General features: G+C 38.0%; 4 protein-coding genes across 4 annotated transcripts; 2 read left to right on the top strand and 2 right to left on the bottom strand.

Annotated features, from left to right (window-relative positions):
- Positions 697–1,703, top strand: LOC18789004 (stress-response A/B barrel domain-containing protein HS1). The gene is made up of 2 exons (XM_007227152.2): positions 697–1,076; positions 1,252–1,703. The coding sequence occupies exons 1-2, from the start codon at positions 934–936 to the stop codon at positions 1,505–1,507; spliced, it is 399 nt and encodes a 132-aa protein (XP_007227214.1). The 5' UTR covers positions 697–933; the 3' UTR covers positions 1,508–1,703.
- On the top strand, positions 2,254–5,013 carry LOC18789704 (craniofacial development protein 1). The gene is made up of 5 exons (XM_007222451.2): positions 2,254–2,331; positions 3,189–3,278; positions 3,391–3,512; positions 3,603–3,812; positions 4,213–5,013. Exons 1-5 carry the CDS (start codon positions 2,289–2,291, stop codon positions 4,573–4,575), a joined length of 828 nt encoding a protein of 275 aa, XP_007222513.1. The 5' UTR covers positions 2,254–2,288; the 3' UTR covers positions 4,576–5,013.
- Positions 5,463–7,896, bottom strand: LOC18789271 (dihydrolipoyl dehydrogenase, mitochondrial). The gene is made up of 2 exons (XM_007223199.2): positions 7,486–7,896; positions 5,463–6,961 (listed from the first exon to the last, which is right to left on the bottom strand). Exons 1-2 carry the CDS (start codon positions 7,888–7,890, stop codon positions 5,711–5,713), a joined length of 1,656 nt encoding a protein of 551 aa, XP_007223261.2. The 5' UTR covers positions 7,891–7,896; the 3' UTR covers positions 5,463–5,710.
- On the bottom strand, positions 8,526–11,093 carry LOC18790712 (probable protein phosphatase 2C 13). The gene is made up of 2 exons (XM_007222733.2): positions 10,700–11,093; positions 8,526–9,789 (listed from the first exon to the last, which is right to left on the bottom strand). Exons 1-2 carry the CDS (start codon positions 10,907–10,909, stop codon positions 8,797–8,799), a joined length of 1,203 nt encoding a protein of 400 aa, XP_007222795.1. The 5' UTR covers positions 10,910–11,093; the 3' UTR covers positions 8,526–8,796.

Below are 13,385 nucleotides of genomic sequence, written 5' to 3'. Positions count from 1 at the left end.
GGCCACTCACTAGGAATGCTAGGGTTTTTTAATTTATTTTTTAATTGATATGACGACATTCATTAATTGACATGGCATGACACATCAGTTGCCACATAAGATGGTCAGTTAAGGTGGTCAATGTTATGTGTCCAAATAGCATTACTCTTTTTCAAAATAGTATAGTTGCGAGGCTTTACTACGATAATTTATTTTGAAAAAAATAGTATAGTCGTGCGGCTATACTTATTTTGACACATGGGCACCTAGGCACTAGGTGGGTCCTTTTTTTTTTTCCCCTATAAATAGTACAGCCGTGTGGAAATACACAAGGTTTTTTTGTTAATTTTTATTCAAAATAGTATAGCCGGACAGCTATATTGGGGTATTTTTTATTTTTAAAAAAATAGTATAGCCGCGAGGCATTACACGCGGGTCCTTTTTTTCTATAAATATATACTCGGGGTTATTTATTTATTTATCATTTAAAATAGTAGAGCCGCACGGCTTTACTATGATTTTTATAAAAAATAGTATAGCCACGTGGCGATACCGGTTTCCACAAATGGGCGTCTGGCGCTAGGTGGGGCTTTTTTTTTTCCTATAAATAGAATAGCCGCTAGGCTATACGCGGGGTTTTTTTATTTTTTATTTAAAATAATATATCCGAGCGGCTATACGCTGATTTTTTAATTATTTATTATTTAAAATAGTATAGCCTGTACGACTGTTTTTTTATCCCAAGGTCAAACCCCTCCATGGTATGGCCCAACAAACACAAAACTACAGCACACACGAGGAAATGAAGGTTCAAAAATATGACCTCTGCAAGCCCATTATTCAATAATTAAATTATTAGATTAATGGGTTCGGATAGGAGACAAAATAGTTATATTATACCTGGACTGTGAGTTTAAAAGAAAGGAGAAGGCAGATCACAGTTCACAGACAGAGATGGCAGAAGAAGCAAAGGGAGGTGTTAAGAATTTATTGCTAGCACAATTCAAAGAAGGAACCTCGGAGAGCCAGATTGACCAACTGATCCAAGGCTATGCCAACCTAGTCAATCTCATTGACCCCATGAAGTCCTTCCACTGGTAAAACATAGTCCTCTGGTTTCTTTTTTTCTTTTCTTTTCTTCTCTCAGCTAATTTTTTCTTATCTTTTGGGGTCACTTTGGCTTTCCTGGTTCTGAAAATGATGCATATTTGTGGTCAATTTGAATAATTAACTAGTTAATTATGTATTAATTGATGTTTTGTGATTAATCAGGGGACATGAATTGAGCACTGAGAAGCAGCTGGAAGGGTACACTCATGTGTTTGAAACAACCTTTGAGAGTGTGGAGGGTGTTGCAGAGTACATAGCTCACCCTGCCCATCTTGATTTTGCAAACTTGTTCCTTCCCAATTTAGAGCAATTATCTTTCAGCTCAACTGCAGACCAGCAAGTCATCACCATGAAAAACCCTAGTGAAATACAAGTTATGATGATGGAGCTGCTACCAGATCCAAAAGATCAATCATAATAAACCATTTTGTCAATTTCTTTTCTTTTAATTTGGGGTTTTATTTTCTTAGTAATTAAAAGTGTCAACTGATTGTAATGGTGTTAATTTTATGCAATGAAGCTCCCACCTTATCTGGGCTTTGTTTGTCTCTGTTTATCTTTGGGCTTTGTCCTAGTGTCTTTTATGAAGATCTGCTCATAGAAAAATGAAGAAACGAAAAAGGAACATGATAAGTTTGTTTGTTTGTTTTATTTTTATTTTTAATCAAACGGAATGGAGATTGCATTAATAAATTACGTCATAAGGGTAATACAAATACAAAAGCCACGTCGCCATTATAATTACCCACAAAGGGGTTAAAAAGAATTATTGAGATTGGTTTAACTACGTACAAATTTTTTTACATGGGCAATTATTTATCCAAATGTAGGTTATATTAATAAATTTATACTGTAATACAATAATTATTTTTGATATTTTGGTTTTTATCATTATATTTTGGTTCTCAAGTTTAGAAGTATAAACTATAAATAATTCATAATTAATGTCTTATTCATTAATTAGAAATTTAAATAATTAGATTTGAAATTAATAAATAATTTTTATAACTAATTGGATTATCTTCCAATTAATTAATTTTATTGGCGGGTTAATTAGTTATAGCCTCATGGGCCTCCAACAAGTCAGAAAAGCTCGAAAGGCTTTGGGTCTCTTCGGGTACCTCGAAACCCAATAACAGACTTCTTTTTTATACCACCAACACCAAACCAATGACTCTCTCCACTTTTGTTTGTCTTCGATGGCTGCCACCACCACCAACGCTCTCGGTGCCTCAAGTTCAGGTACGCATTTTATTTTTATATTTCTTGATTTTATTTTATTTTAATTCCTTCTTTGTTTGGCTTACGCTCAGTCGGGTCTGTTTGTGTTGCACGAAAAAGGACCTCTGGAGATTTTAGAAAATCAATGGGTTTTAACGATGAAAACAGACTGAGCACTGAAAATATTTTTGCCCTTTTATTTTCTGGAAAATAATGGGTATGTGAATTATAAATTTTCATGGGCTAGGTGGTTTTGGAGCCTTGGTAGGTAGTATTTTCTTTGGAGCATTCATAGATTTATGAGCTAAAGATTTTTGCTTTTTCTGTTTGTAAACGAAGATGGGTGAAAAGCTGCGTACCCAATTCAAAAAATAGTAACTTGCGTGGAATAGTGTCAGATTTTCAGCTGAGTTATCTACTGATAATGGGTTTGAAGCTTTTGTTGTGTCATTTGCTTAACTCCCATCAAACTGTTAAGCTAAACTTCCTTTCGCTTTAGAATTAGGTGTTTTTAGTTTTAGATACCACAGAATATGTAATATAGGTGGAGTAGCACATAAAAACATCGAACCTGTCCATCACAGTTTTTGTTGTAATGTAATTTACCAATTTTTAGTTGCAATCCAATTTCGGTGCTTGGTGTCCAAAATGATTTGGATATTACAACTATCAAAGACCTATATTTGTAATTTGTTTTGAAGTTTTATATATTTTAGGCGAAAGACAAAATCGTTGGTCACTAGATCTGTTCATTTGATGATTTTGTTCAGGCACTGCCAGGGCTACTCATACCACAACTTTTTCATAGGCAGCTTGGGTGCAGTTTCGTTTTTCTTTTTTTCCTACTTATGATTGAGTAGTTTGGTTTTCTGGTTCAGGTACTGCAAATGAAAAGGATGCTTTACCAATCGAGTCTACCAATGGAGCTGTTCCCCTTCCAAGCTTAGAGACTAAACCTGAACAGACTGGTCAGAATTTTTTTTTTTACTCACAAGTGCTTGTTTATCCAATTCCTGTTCTGCTGTTTGGTCACATAAATTCCTTGATCAGAAGGACTAATGTTTTTTCCTATCTTAATAGATGTAAAATCTCGGGTAGATGCCATGTGGGAGCAAATGAATAAAGGAGTATCTAATAAGAAATTCAAGGATTTATTAAAGAAGTCTTCAACTGTGAATAAAACTCCAAAGAAGGCATCTGATGTGAGGATTGCCTCGTTCTTTCCATCTGTGTTGGAATTATAAAAATACTGTTTGCTAGAATTTAATCTTTTACTTCTATTTATTTCTTAGAACTGGAAGGCATATCTGGGCCTGGCACCAAAGAAGGCAGAGTCACCAAAAGAAAATGCACCACAGAAGGGATCAAATGTCACGCAGAACAGCTCTAGTGATGATGTCGTGCAGGACAGCTCTAGTGACAAGGCCAGGAGGCTTGCTGCTGCTGCTCTTGTAGAAGTTAAGGATGCTGCAGCTGCAGCATCAGGCAGAGGGAAAGTTGAGGTTAGCATATTATTTGAATCACCTGTTTGTCTGTGTTCTGTTGGGAGACCTGTCTGCGGGTAAACTTTGGCTTTTCAGATGTGGAACTAAGTAGTGCTGCTTAGTTTCTAGTTGTTAATTTGCTCTCCAATCACTTTTGAAGATATGATGTTACACACACATGTTAATATATGTATTTGGTTACATGCCAATTTTTACCACCTGAGTAGTCTCTGTGATGGCCGAGCAGTTTTCCTGTTTAACTTGAATCTCTCGGAGCTGATCCTTAAACCAAAAATCATAATTATCATAATGATGTATACAAATTAGTTTTAAAAAAATTTAATGGTATGGACGCACAGTTCATTTTTTAAAATTTATTGGCAATAATCATATTAAACAGATCTCTTTCATTTTATAGATCACAGAGGTTCGGGATTTTGCCGGTCAAGAAATTGAATATAAGAAGCTTGTTGATGCTGATTCAAAGGAAGCATCTGAAAAGGCGAAAGCTCCAGCAGCTTCAGCTGTGGATGCAGTGCTCGAACAGATTAAGAAGAAACAAAAGCTCAGTGTGCTTGACAAAACAAAAAAGGACTGGGGGGAGTTTAAGGAGGAAAAAGGGTTGGATGAGGAGTTGGATGCTTACAAGAAGAGTTCAAACCAATATTTAGATAAGGTAAACTTCTTGCAGAGAGCAGATTTCCGGGAGTTTGAACGGGAGAGGGATGCACGGCTAGCCTTGCAGTCGAAAAGGAGGCCAGATATGCGGGAGGATCCGTAACTGCACAATATTATGGGTTGCTTTCAATTGCCTTGTGCGAACGCCAAACTGGGAATTGTGGAGAGGAGAATGGGCAGTTGCTGAAAGTTTTAGTATGGTTTTCTGCTTTGAAGAGAGAAATCAATCCTTAAAATATCTTTTAAGGGGTATTGTGCATTTGCGTGAGGTATTTTTCAACAGTTCCTGGATTTTCAATGAGAAGAGAGAGGCCGTTAATTGTAAACTAGGGAAGGAATTTTCATCTTATCAGATTTTAGGGGTGGGATTTCTTAGAGCAGGAACTTGCAGTATCACATGATGGGAACATGAGTCACAGTTCAATTCTTTCCCTTCATTTGTTGAAAGTAAGAAAAGAATGGTGATCTGATGACTTCTCTTCGCTCTATTTCATCTGTTTTTGTTTGTTTTTTTGTCAAATAATTGTTGGTCTTCTAACTCGACCGTGCTTTATCCTTTGCAAAATTTACCGAGTGTTGTACTAAAACCAGAATCGAAACAGGAACAGCATGATATTAAAATCCCCACACACGGGAGATGGGATATTGAGACTCAATTTTGAGCATCACATCTTGAGAACAAATTCTAGTCAAAGGGGGCAGAAACAAACAGCAATCTTGAGCATCACATACAAGATTGCTGCATTTTGAAATGAGCAAATTCTTGATGAGTATTAGGAAATTGTTTATATCATGGTATCGAATGCCCGTCAATCCATAATCATTTTAGAGTTCTAATCTTCTGTAAATCTGCCTGAAGAGTTGATTACGAATCCGATTAAATTAGTTTGACTTTAAGACATGATAAAAGCAAGAGATCCGATGCCCTACTAGCCCCCCAATAATAGCATACATGAACATGTAGTTGCTGAAACAGTAAACCACACATGGTAATGATTCATTAGCATTAGCTCAACATACCCTGCTTATGTTGTTATTCACAGTGAGATGAGAAAGCATACAGAGTTGGGTCCCTTATTGTTGCCAAAGGGACAGAAAAAAAAACAGCAATCTTGTATTCAAGCACTTTTATCTGCTACCTTCAATGAAGGTTAAACAAGTAAATGGAAAGTTCTTACCAAGTCAATCCAAATTTCTTAAACAAAAATGAAAACAAGATTAATCAAGTAATGATCTTTCTAGATGTGAATGGGCTTGTCATAAGTAGCCATGGCAGCTTCCTTCAAGGCCTCACTCATAGTTGGATGTGCATGGCAAACTCGTGCAATGTCCTCGCTTGATGCATCATACTGCAAGGCTATGGCTGCCTCGTGAATGAGCTCTCCAGCATTGGGAGCCATGATATGAACTCCCAATATCTTATCTGTTTCCTTATCAGCCAAAATCTTGACGAGTCCTTCAGCATCATCTATTGCCTTGGCTCTGCTATTTGCCATGAAAGGGAACTTTCCAACTCGGTATTCAACACCAAGGGACTTCACTTGTTCCTCGGTCTTTCCAACAGATGCAACTTCAGGGTGCGTATAGACAACCCCAGGGACCAAGTCATAGTCCACATGCCCAACCTTACCAGCAAGGTACTCCACGCATGCAACCCCATCCTCTTCTGCCTTGTGGGCTAACATAGGTCCAGGAATAACGTCCCCGATTGCATAAACACCTGGGACATTTGTAGAAAATCTCTCATTGACTAAAATTCGCCCTCCCTTATCAGTTTCAACTCCTATCTTATCCAAGTCAAGCCCGGATGTGAATGGAACCCTACCAGCAGATACAAGAACAACATCAGCTTCAAAGGTGGTCTGGTCGCCACCAGCTGCTGGTTCAAGGGTCAACTTCACACCATCTCCAGAAGTATCAACTGATACCACCTTTGTTTTGAGCACAAATTTCATCCCTTGTTTCTCAAGGGAACGCTGAAATTGCTTGCGGATTTCCGAGTCCATTGTTGGGACGATATCAGGTCCAAACTCAACAACAGTTACCTCGGAACCAAGTCTACGCCACACTGAGCCCATTTCTAGGCCAATATATCCTGCTCCAACCACCACAAGTTTCTTTGGGATTTCTGTCAAAGCCAGAGCTCCTGTTGATGATACTATTTTCTTCTCATCAATGGCAATCCCAGGTAGAGATTTGACATCAGAACCAGTGGCAATTATGATATTTTTGCCTTTCACAACTGTATTCTCACCATCAATGGTGTCCACTGAGATTTCGGAAGGGGAGATGAACTTTCCATAGCCTTTAACATAAGTGACCTTATTCTTCTTGAAGAGCCCTTCAATTCCTCGAGTAAGATTAGAAACAGCTTTATCTTTTTGGGACATCATGGCAGGTAAATCTACCTCAACAGAGGAGAACTTAACACCATGGTTGTGAAATGCATGCTTAGCTTCATGGTACATGTGAGAGGAATGAAGAAGCGCCTGGACACAAAAAGCAGATGACATTAGAGATAAATTTCACATGCAACTAATACCAATATATTTAATTCCATTTCCAAGGGAAAAGAAACACATCTAATCATACCAAGAACAACCAAAAAGAGAATATCTGAATATGTAATTCACACAACCAGTAATTACTAAACTGTGGTAAATTATAGAATTTTCAAATGAAAATGCTTATCCACTGAAGATTGTTCTTTTATATACTTTTGAGGAAGCCCTTTTAGCACAGAGTGAAACAAATTTCCACAATTTGGCTTAAAAAAATGCGATTATATTAAAAAATTTAGTATTAACTAAATTCAATCCAAATGAATATTATCAAACACAAAAACAAAATCAATCAACGGAAATTCAATTAAATAACACCAGCGAACCAAAAAATTAGATCTGACAGGTGGTAAATCAACCAAACAATCCACGAAATTTAGGGACAGATTAAGAACCCTAGCAGGCTAGTACGAGACTGTCCAAGTGAAGTAAAGAGTGTAAAAGAGAGAGACCTTGGAGGGTATGCAGCCAACGTTGAGGCACGTGCCGCCGAGAGCCCCGCGCTTCTCGATGCAGGTGGTCTTAAGGCCGAGCTGAGAGGCCTTGATGGCCGCCACGTAACCACCGGGGCCACCGCCAACCACGACGACGTCGTTGTCGTCAGATCCCGAGGAAGCGTATCCCCTGGAGAAGGAGGTGAGCGAGGAGTACCTGACGGCCTCCGATGACGTGTTGGACAAGTTTCTAGAGAGAAGGTAGGTCTTCCGCCTCGCCAAGCTTGCCATAGCCATTCTCTCACACTCGAGATCGTTAAACCTCTTTGGTTTGATTTTGGTCTGGTTTCGTTTTGCGCTTCGGCTTTTGGTAAAGGCCTTCAAATAGGACCGCAGACTATTGGATGGGTGCTTTGCCTTCATAAATTTTGTGTTATTTTAACATTATATTCCTTTTTTCGTAATCTTGTGTGTTAGGGTCCAGAAATAAGTCCCTGTTACTCCATCCGATATTCGCCACGTAAACAATGCATTTGTGTTTCAGAAACGAGAAGGGATGATAGCCGTTGGATCGCGATCGATTCTACGCTCACATATTTGACTACAACAATAGGTTGGCAAGGCAATTATTAAATTTTTTTTTTTTTTTTTGGGGTCACAATAGTTGGGTGGGAAGAACGTAATCATCTGCTGGGTGGCTATTTATTTTTTTATTTTTTATTTTTTACATTGACATATATATGGAGAAAATGGTAGCCTCACAGAGTCTTAGCATATCACCATTTGGAATGTTTGGAGGAGGTGTGTGCAATTGCACTAAGCTGATGAGGTTATTTGTTGCTGCGAATCAAAACAATAGCGAAGCCAATCCATCAGAAGACAGCGACCCATGAATCGTTCAATCTCCTCCAAAGGACGACAATTAGAAAGCTTGTTTGGATGAAGAGAAAATTCCCTTGAAACAAATTCCATCAACTTCACACCAGCAGAAGGAAAAAAAAGAATTTCCTAATATCAACATTTCAGCCATGCGGTTGGCACAGGCTCACTGAGACAAATGGACCTAAAATATGGATAATATAATGTAAATAAGAACCGAATATGGAGGGCCATTCTGGTGAACCCAATCCATTTGAAAACATACATTTGCAAAAAAATGCAATTACGTTTTACCGCTACAATCACAAACTCAACATTACATTCCATGTCCTACTTCTGTCCTACAAAACTGCTAGCTGCTTTGTTCTAAACTAATCTGGAACAGCCACAATGAGATAAAAATGATTTTCCATTAGGAACCACTAAATAGTAATCAACTTGTATTTACATTCAATTGCCTCCTAACAAGCTTCTCAACCGGCTGCGTGCTTCCTCAGATAGACTGCAGATCCTCAACCTTGGGCGCTGGGGTGAGCACTCAACAACACGACTAGGAGAAGAGAGGCGCACAACAATAACGGTGAGATTGTCAGTTGTATTCAAGCGCAAGGCTTCCTTGACAAGTTCTCTGGCACACTGTTGTGGGTCATCATGCCTCCGCAGACCACGCCGAACAAGACTCACAGCATATTGGCTTGACATAACATCCCAGATCCCATCACAACCAATGATCAAAAACTCATCATCTTCTGTTAACATAACCTGTTGAACATCTGGCTCAGCAATGAGAGGTGATGATGAACCGAGTGGCAATTTCAAGTCCCAATCTCCAAGGGCTCGGGTGACTGAGAGACCATTAAGATACCCGTCATCAATGTGACCACCCAACTGCTCAACACGCCTGCGTTCCGGCAAGTAAGTTGGCTTGTGGTCTTGAGACATGTCAACTGCTACTCCTTTCCTGCAAAGAACTGCTCGACAGTCACCAGCATTTGCAACCAGCAAATGCCTTCCAAGAATTAAAGCAGTTAGTGCTGTTGTTCCACACAAACTGCTCACGCTGTGTTCATGAGCCAAGGCATCGTCTGCCAGTAGAAATGCTTTCCTGTGGGAATTCTCCAACTCTCTGAAGAAAACAGCATCCATATCCATTCTCTGCGGCAAATCAGCATCTTCAAAGAAGAGTCTCATGGCATTCCTTTTGACATAAGAAGCTGCCTCAGGCCCACCGTGACCATCAAAAACTGCATAAAATGCACTTGGCAAGGGAGACTTGAAGAGAGGCCCCACATGGGCAGATAGATCATCTATCCGAATGTGTTCATCATCCATCGAATCCCTTCCTCCGATGTCAGTGTGGCTTCCTGAATGAATGTCCGGGACAAACTTGATGGCAGAAGACTCCATTACGGCTTTATTAATGGTCTCTGTGCAACTCACAACCTGATAAAAGATCAAATAAGTAGGTGACTAAACATGCTCCATGCATCTCAAAACCAATAATCCTGAATTGAAATGCATTTGTAATATGCAGACAAAGAAATATGAAATTCAACAAGCATAAAAAGGATAAAAAAACAAATCCCCAAAACTAAACAACTGACGTTGTGGAGCATACATGATTTCACTCATAAAGTTTCTTTTAGAATTACTACAGAGTAATTTCTCTATTTACTTTCATCTTGCATTCCATATTTAAACAGCTGTTGATTGCATCAGTCAGATTTTCCCAACCAAAAAGCATAAAACCAAATTCTTATAGAAAGAAAAACCAAAATCAACCAATCAGGTCCAGAAACTTCTGACAAACCCATTAAACAGAATTTCCAGCATAGAGAAAAGCATATAATACAATCAATTTTAAAGCCCTAATCAATAAATCTGCACAATATCTAATCCAGAGGGCTCATAGAGACTAGAAAATATGCGAACAGTAGAAATTTTACAGAGTAAATAATTCTCAAATCAATTGATCAAAAAACAAATCTTACAAATCAAAAGCTTACTTGGGATTTACTGTAAAGAAAAACCACGAAAAAATTACTGAGCTCATCAGAAAAATAAATAAATAAATAAACTTTGCAGACTAATGACAAACATTATAGCATCCAAAAAGAGATAAGGAAACCCTACGGACTAGCTATTCAGTAGACTCTAACTGAACCCACAGAAATTCAAGAACCAATGTTGATTTTCCTCATACAATTCTAAAAACCCATAGCTAATCTTGAGAATAGACATCCAAGAAAACAAAGCCATAGAATAAATCCCAATTCAAAAAAGCCAATAAAAGAAAACAGCAAGTAATTCACTAATTCTTCATACAAACTCGTAACAAAGCTAAAGAACATACCGATTTGAAGCGAGATATCTCAGTGGAAATCGTTTCGGAGACGCAAACCTCGCCGAAGCTCGGAGCAGAAGAAGGCGGGGAGGCCACGTCGATCTGACGGTTGTGCTCCTTGGAAACGCAGACACGGTACTTCATGTCCAGCACAGGCATGGCCATGGTCTTCTGGCATATAACCTCCGCTTCAGCAACCATTTTCTCACTCACAATCATCCTCAAACGCCGTCGTACCGTGAAAAAAAGAGCAATTTAGGGTTTTTATTCTCAGTGAAGGTGAACAGAGATGCAAATTAGGGTTTTTATTCGTTAAATGCTTCGGTTTTAGTTTCTAATTTTCGATCGCTCTGCCTCTCTTGAATTTCTCTGTGTGTTTTAATGCGAAAAGAGTTGGGTTATATATGTAGAATAGAATCCATTTCCGGTTCGGAGAAGTAAACGACCGGCTGAACCTGTAGACCGGCTCTTGATGACCGCCACGTGCCTGTGGCTGACACATTCGGGTGGTTTTAAGGGAAGTGTGCGCCACACGTGAATCTCATGGCGGGTAATTGCTGGAGGTAACCTGAAGGGGCTGTATTAGTTTTGACCGTTTTACCCTTTTGCGTGGGTATATGCTTTGCGGCTGCCGATTCCATTTCGGGTTTAGCTTTCCTTTTACGGAGTGACAACTAAACAGCACCGACGTATTGATTGGCGCTTCACCTAACTTCACGCCTCTATTATTACTAGGCAACAGTATTTAATATTTTACTTTTCCGAAAATATTATTTTTCATAATTATTTAGTAGCACGGATTTGCAAGGAGTTTGCAAAGGAAAAGAACTTGTATGTCACGAGGATGACACTGTTTTGTTATGTTCATATGTTTATTAACATATAAAATTCATAATGAATCAAAACTTTTGTAGGTTACAAATTAAAATCCGTAATCAAATACCTTCAAAATCATGAATGAAATCAACTAAGAGGGTAGTTAATTCAATTCTTTTAGTTCACGAATTTAAATTTTCCGACTCATGACTTTCCTCATTCATAACAAGTAAACATTTTTATTTACCACTCAAAGTTTATAAAAACCTTTTTTTTCTCCTTAAAAATATAAAGCCATGAAAGTAAGCAAGATCCTTCAAACTTCAAATCACATGGGGCCTTGATGTAGAATGCACATAACAAAGCATTGAATTGTGTAACAAAGTAGATTATTAAATTAGGGAAAGGGCCATCATGAATGAATGATGAAGAAAATATATCCGGAATTTCTCCCTCATTTCACACATGATTTTATAAGGAATTCGACATGCGTGGCGATGTCCCCATAATAAAAATGCAGTATTTATGTTACACGTTATATTTTATTTATCTCAAGAATTAGGTAAAGTAAAAATTAGAATTTTTTTTTAATTAAGGAAGCTGACTGATTATGCACCTTCATTAGTGCTGGCACTTTATATTAATCATATACAAAGGTTGCGTACGAAGGTTCGGTTTTTGTTAGTCGTTGCCTTGTTGGATTTAAAGTTTGTGGCCAGAGTCAGCAATTAGCACGCTTTGATTCCATTTGAGGCCAAGACTAATCCAAGTAACTTAACTAACAAGCATCTTCATTTCATTTCCTCCACCTTTTCTTTAAGAGAGTATCTTTATTTACCACTTTAACTTAAGGTGGACTATTACTATTATTATCAACACTTGACATGTGTTCGTGATGATACACATTTTGAATTAAAATTATGAGAAAAAATATTTCCTTTCTTTAATGTCTATCTATAAAAAAAAAACCCTCGCATTTATCTTCGTTGTTATCCCTATCATCATAAGGTGGAGGTTTTTTGTGCATTCAACTTTAAAAAAAAAATTACATACAACTTGTAACTTAAATGGTTAAGAGCAGTTATTTCGGTACTCGAAGTTTTATGTTGGAATCCATTTTTCTAATATTATTGGTATAAGAAAGTTCTAAATAATAACAACCCGTGGGTTTTACTACAATTAAATAAGTTATTACATAACATAAATTAAAGCGGTAGTAGGTGAGGTTTCTAGATATTAAGCATTCATAAATTGGTTGAAAACCTACCAGCCATTTCAAATTTTAAGATATTTTTGGGTTGGGTCTTACACGTGGCAGAAAAGAAGCCATGAATACTTTTCATACGTGTAAGTTAGTGCGTCATAAATAACTATTTTATTCAAGCAAAGTTCCGACTGTTTTTTAGCTGAGGTGTAGAAACAATTGTTACGAAGAGTGTCACCAAAGGAGAATGATGTGTACAAGTTTCTGCGATACACGTGTCCCAACGAAAATCACTTATATTGCAAAGTTCTTACCATCCAAGAGTTTGGCATTGAGATTGAAGAAACGTACCCATACTCATCAAACCAACAACTGATTGGCCAATCTTGCGGTTTGCCCAATCCGCACTGGCCAATGCTCATCAACCAGCTGGAAAAATGTCACATCAGCTTAAAATTAGAAAATTAATGTGACTCTTGTCTGTCGACAATAATATATACCATAATTTAGTACCAAAAATAGAAAAAAAATGAAAAGAGTTAATACACGTGGCTTGTGTGAAACACAATGGTAGTGTGCCCTCCTCATTATTTGATCCACAATTCATGGCCCAGAATTGGAAGTTGGGAGGGGTGGCCTTACAGCCACAAGTCAACTTACCATCCTTCTGTTTCC

This window comes from Prunus persica, chromosome G1, assembly GCF_000346465.2.
Source record: "Prunus persica cultivar Lovell chromosome G1, Prunus_persica_NCBIv2, whole genome shotgun sequence".
Taxonomy (NCBI): Eukaryota; Viridiplantae; Streptophyta; class Magnoliopsida; order Rosales; family Rosaceae; genus Prunus; species Prunus persica.
The sequence above is the reverse complement of the archived record's forward strand: the minus strand, read 5'-3'. Positions and strand labels throughout refer to the sequence as shown.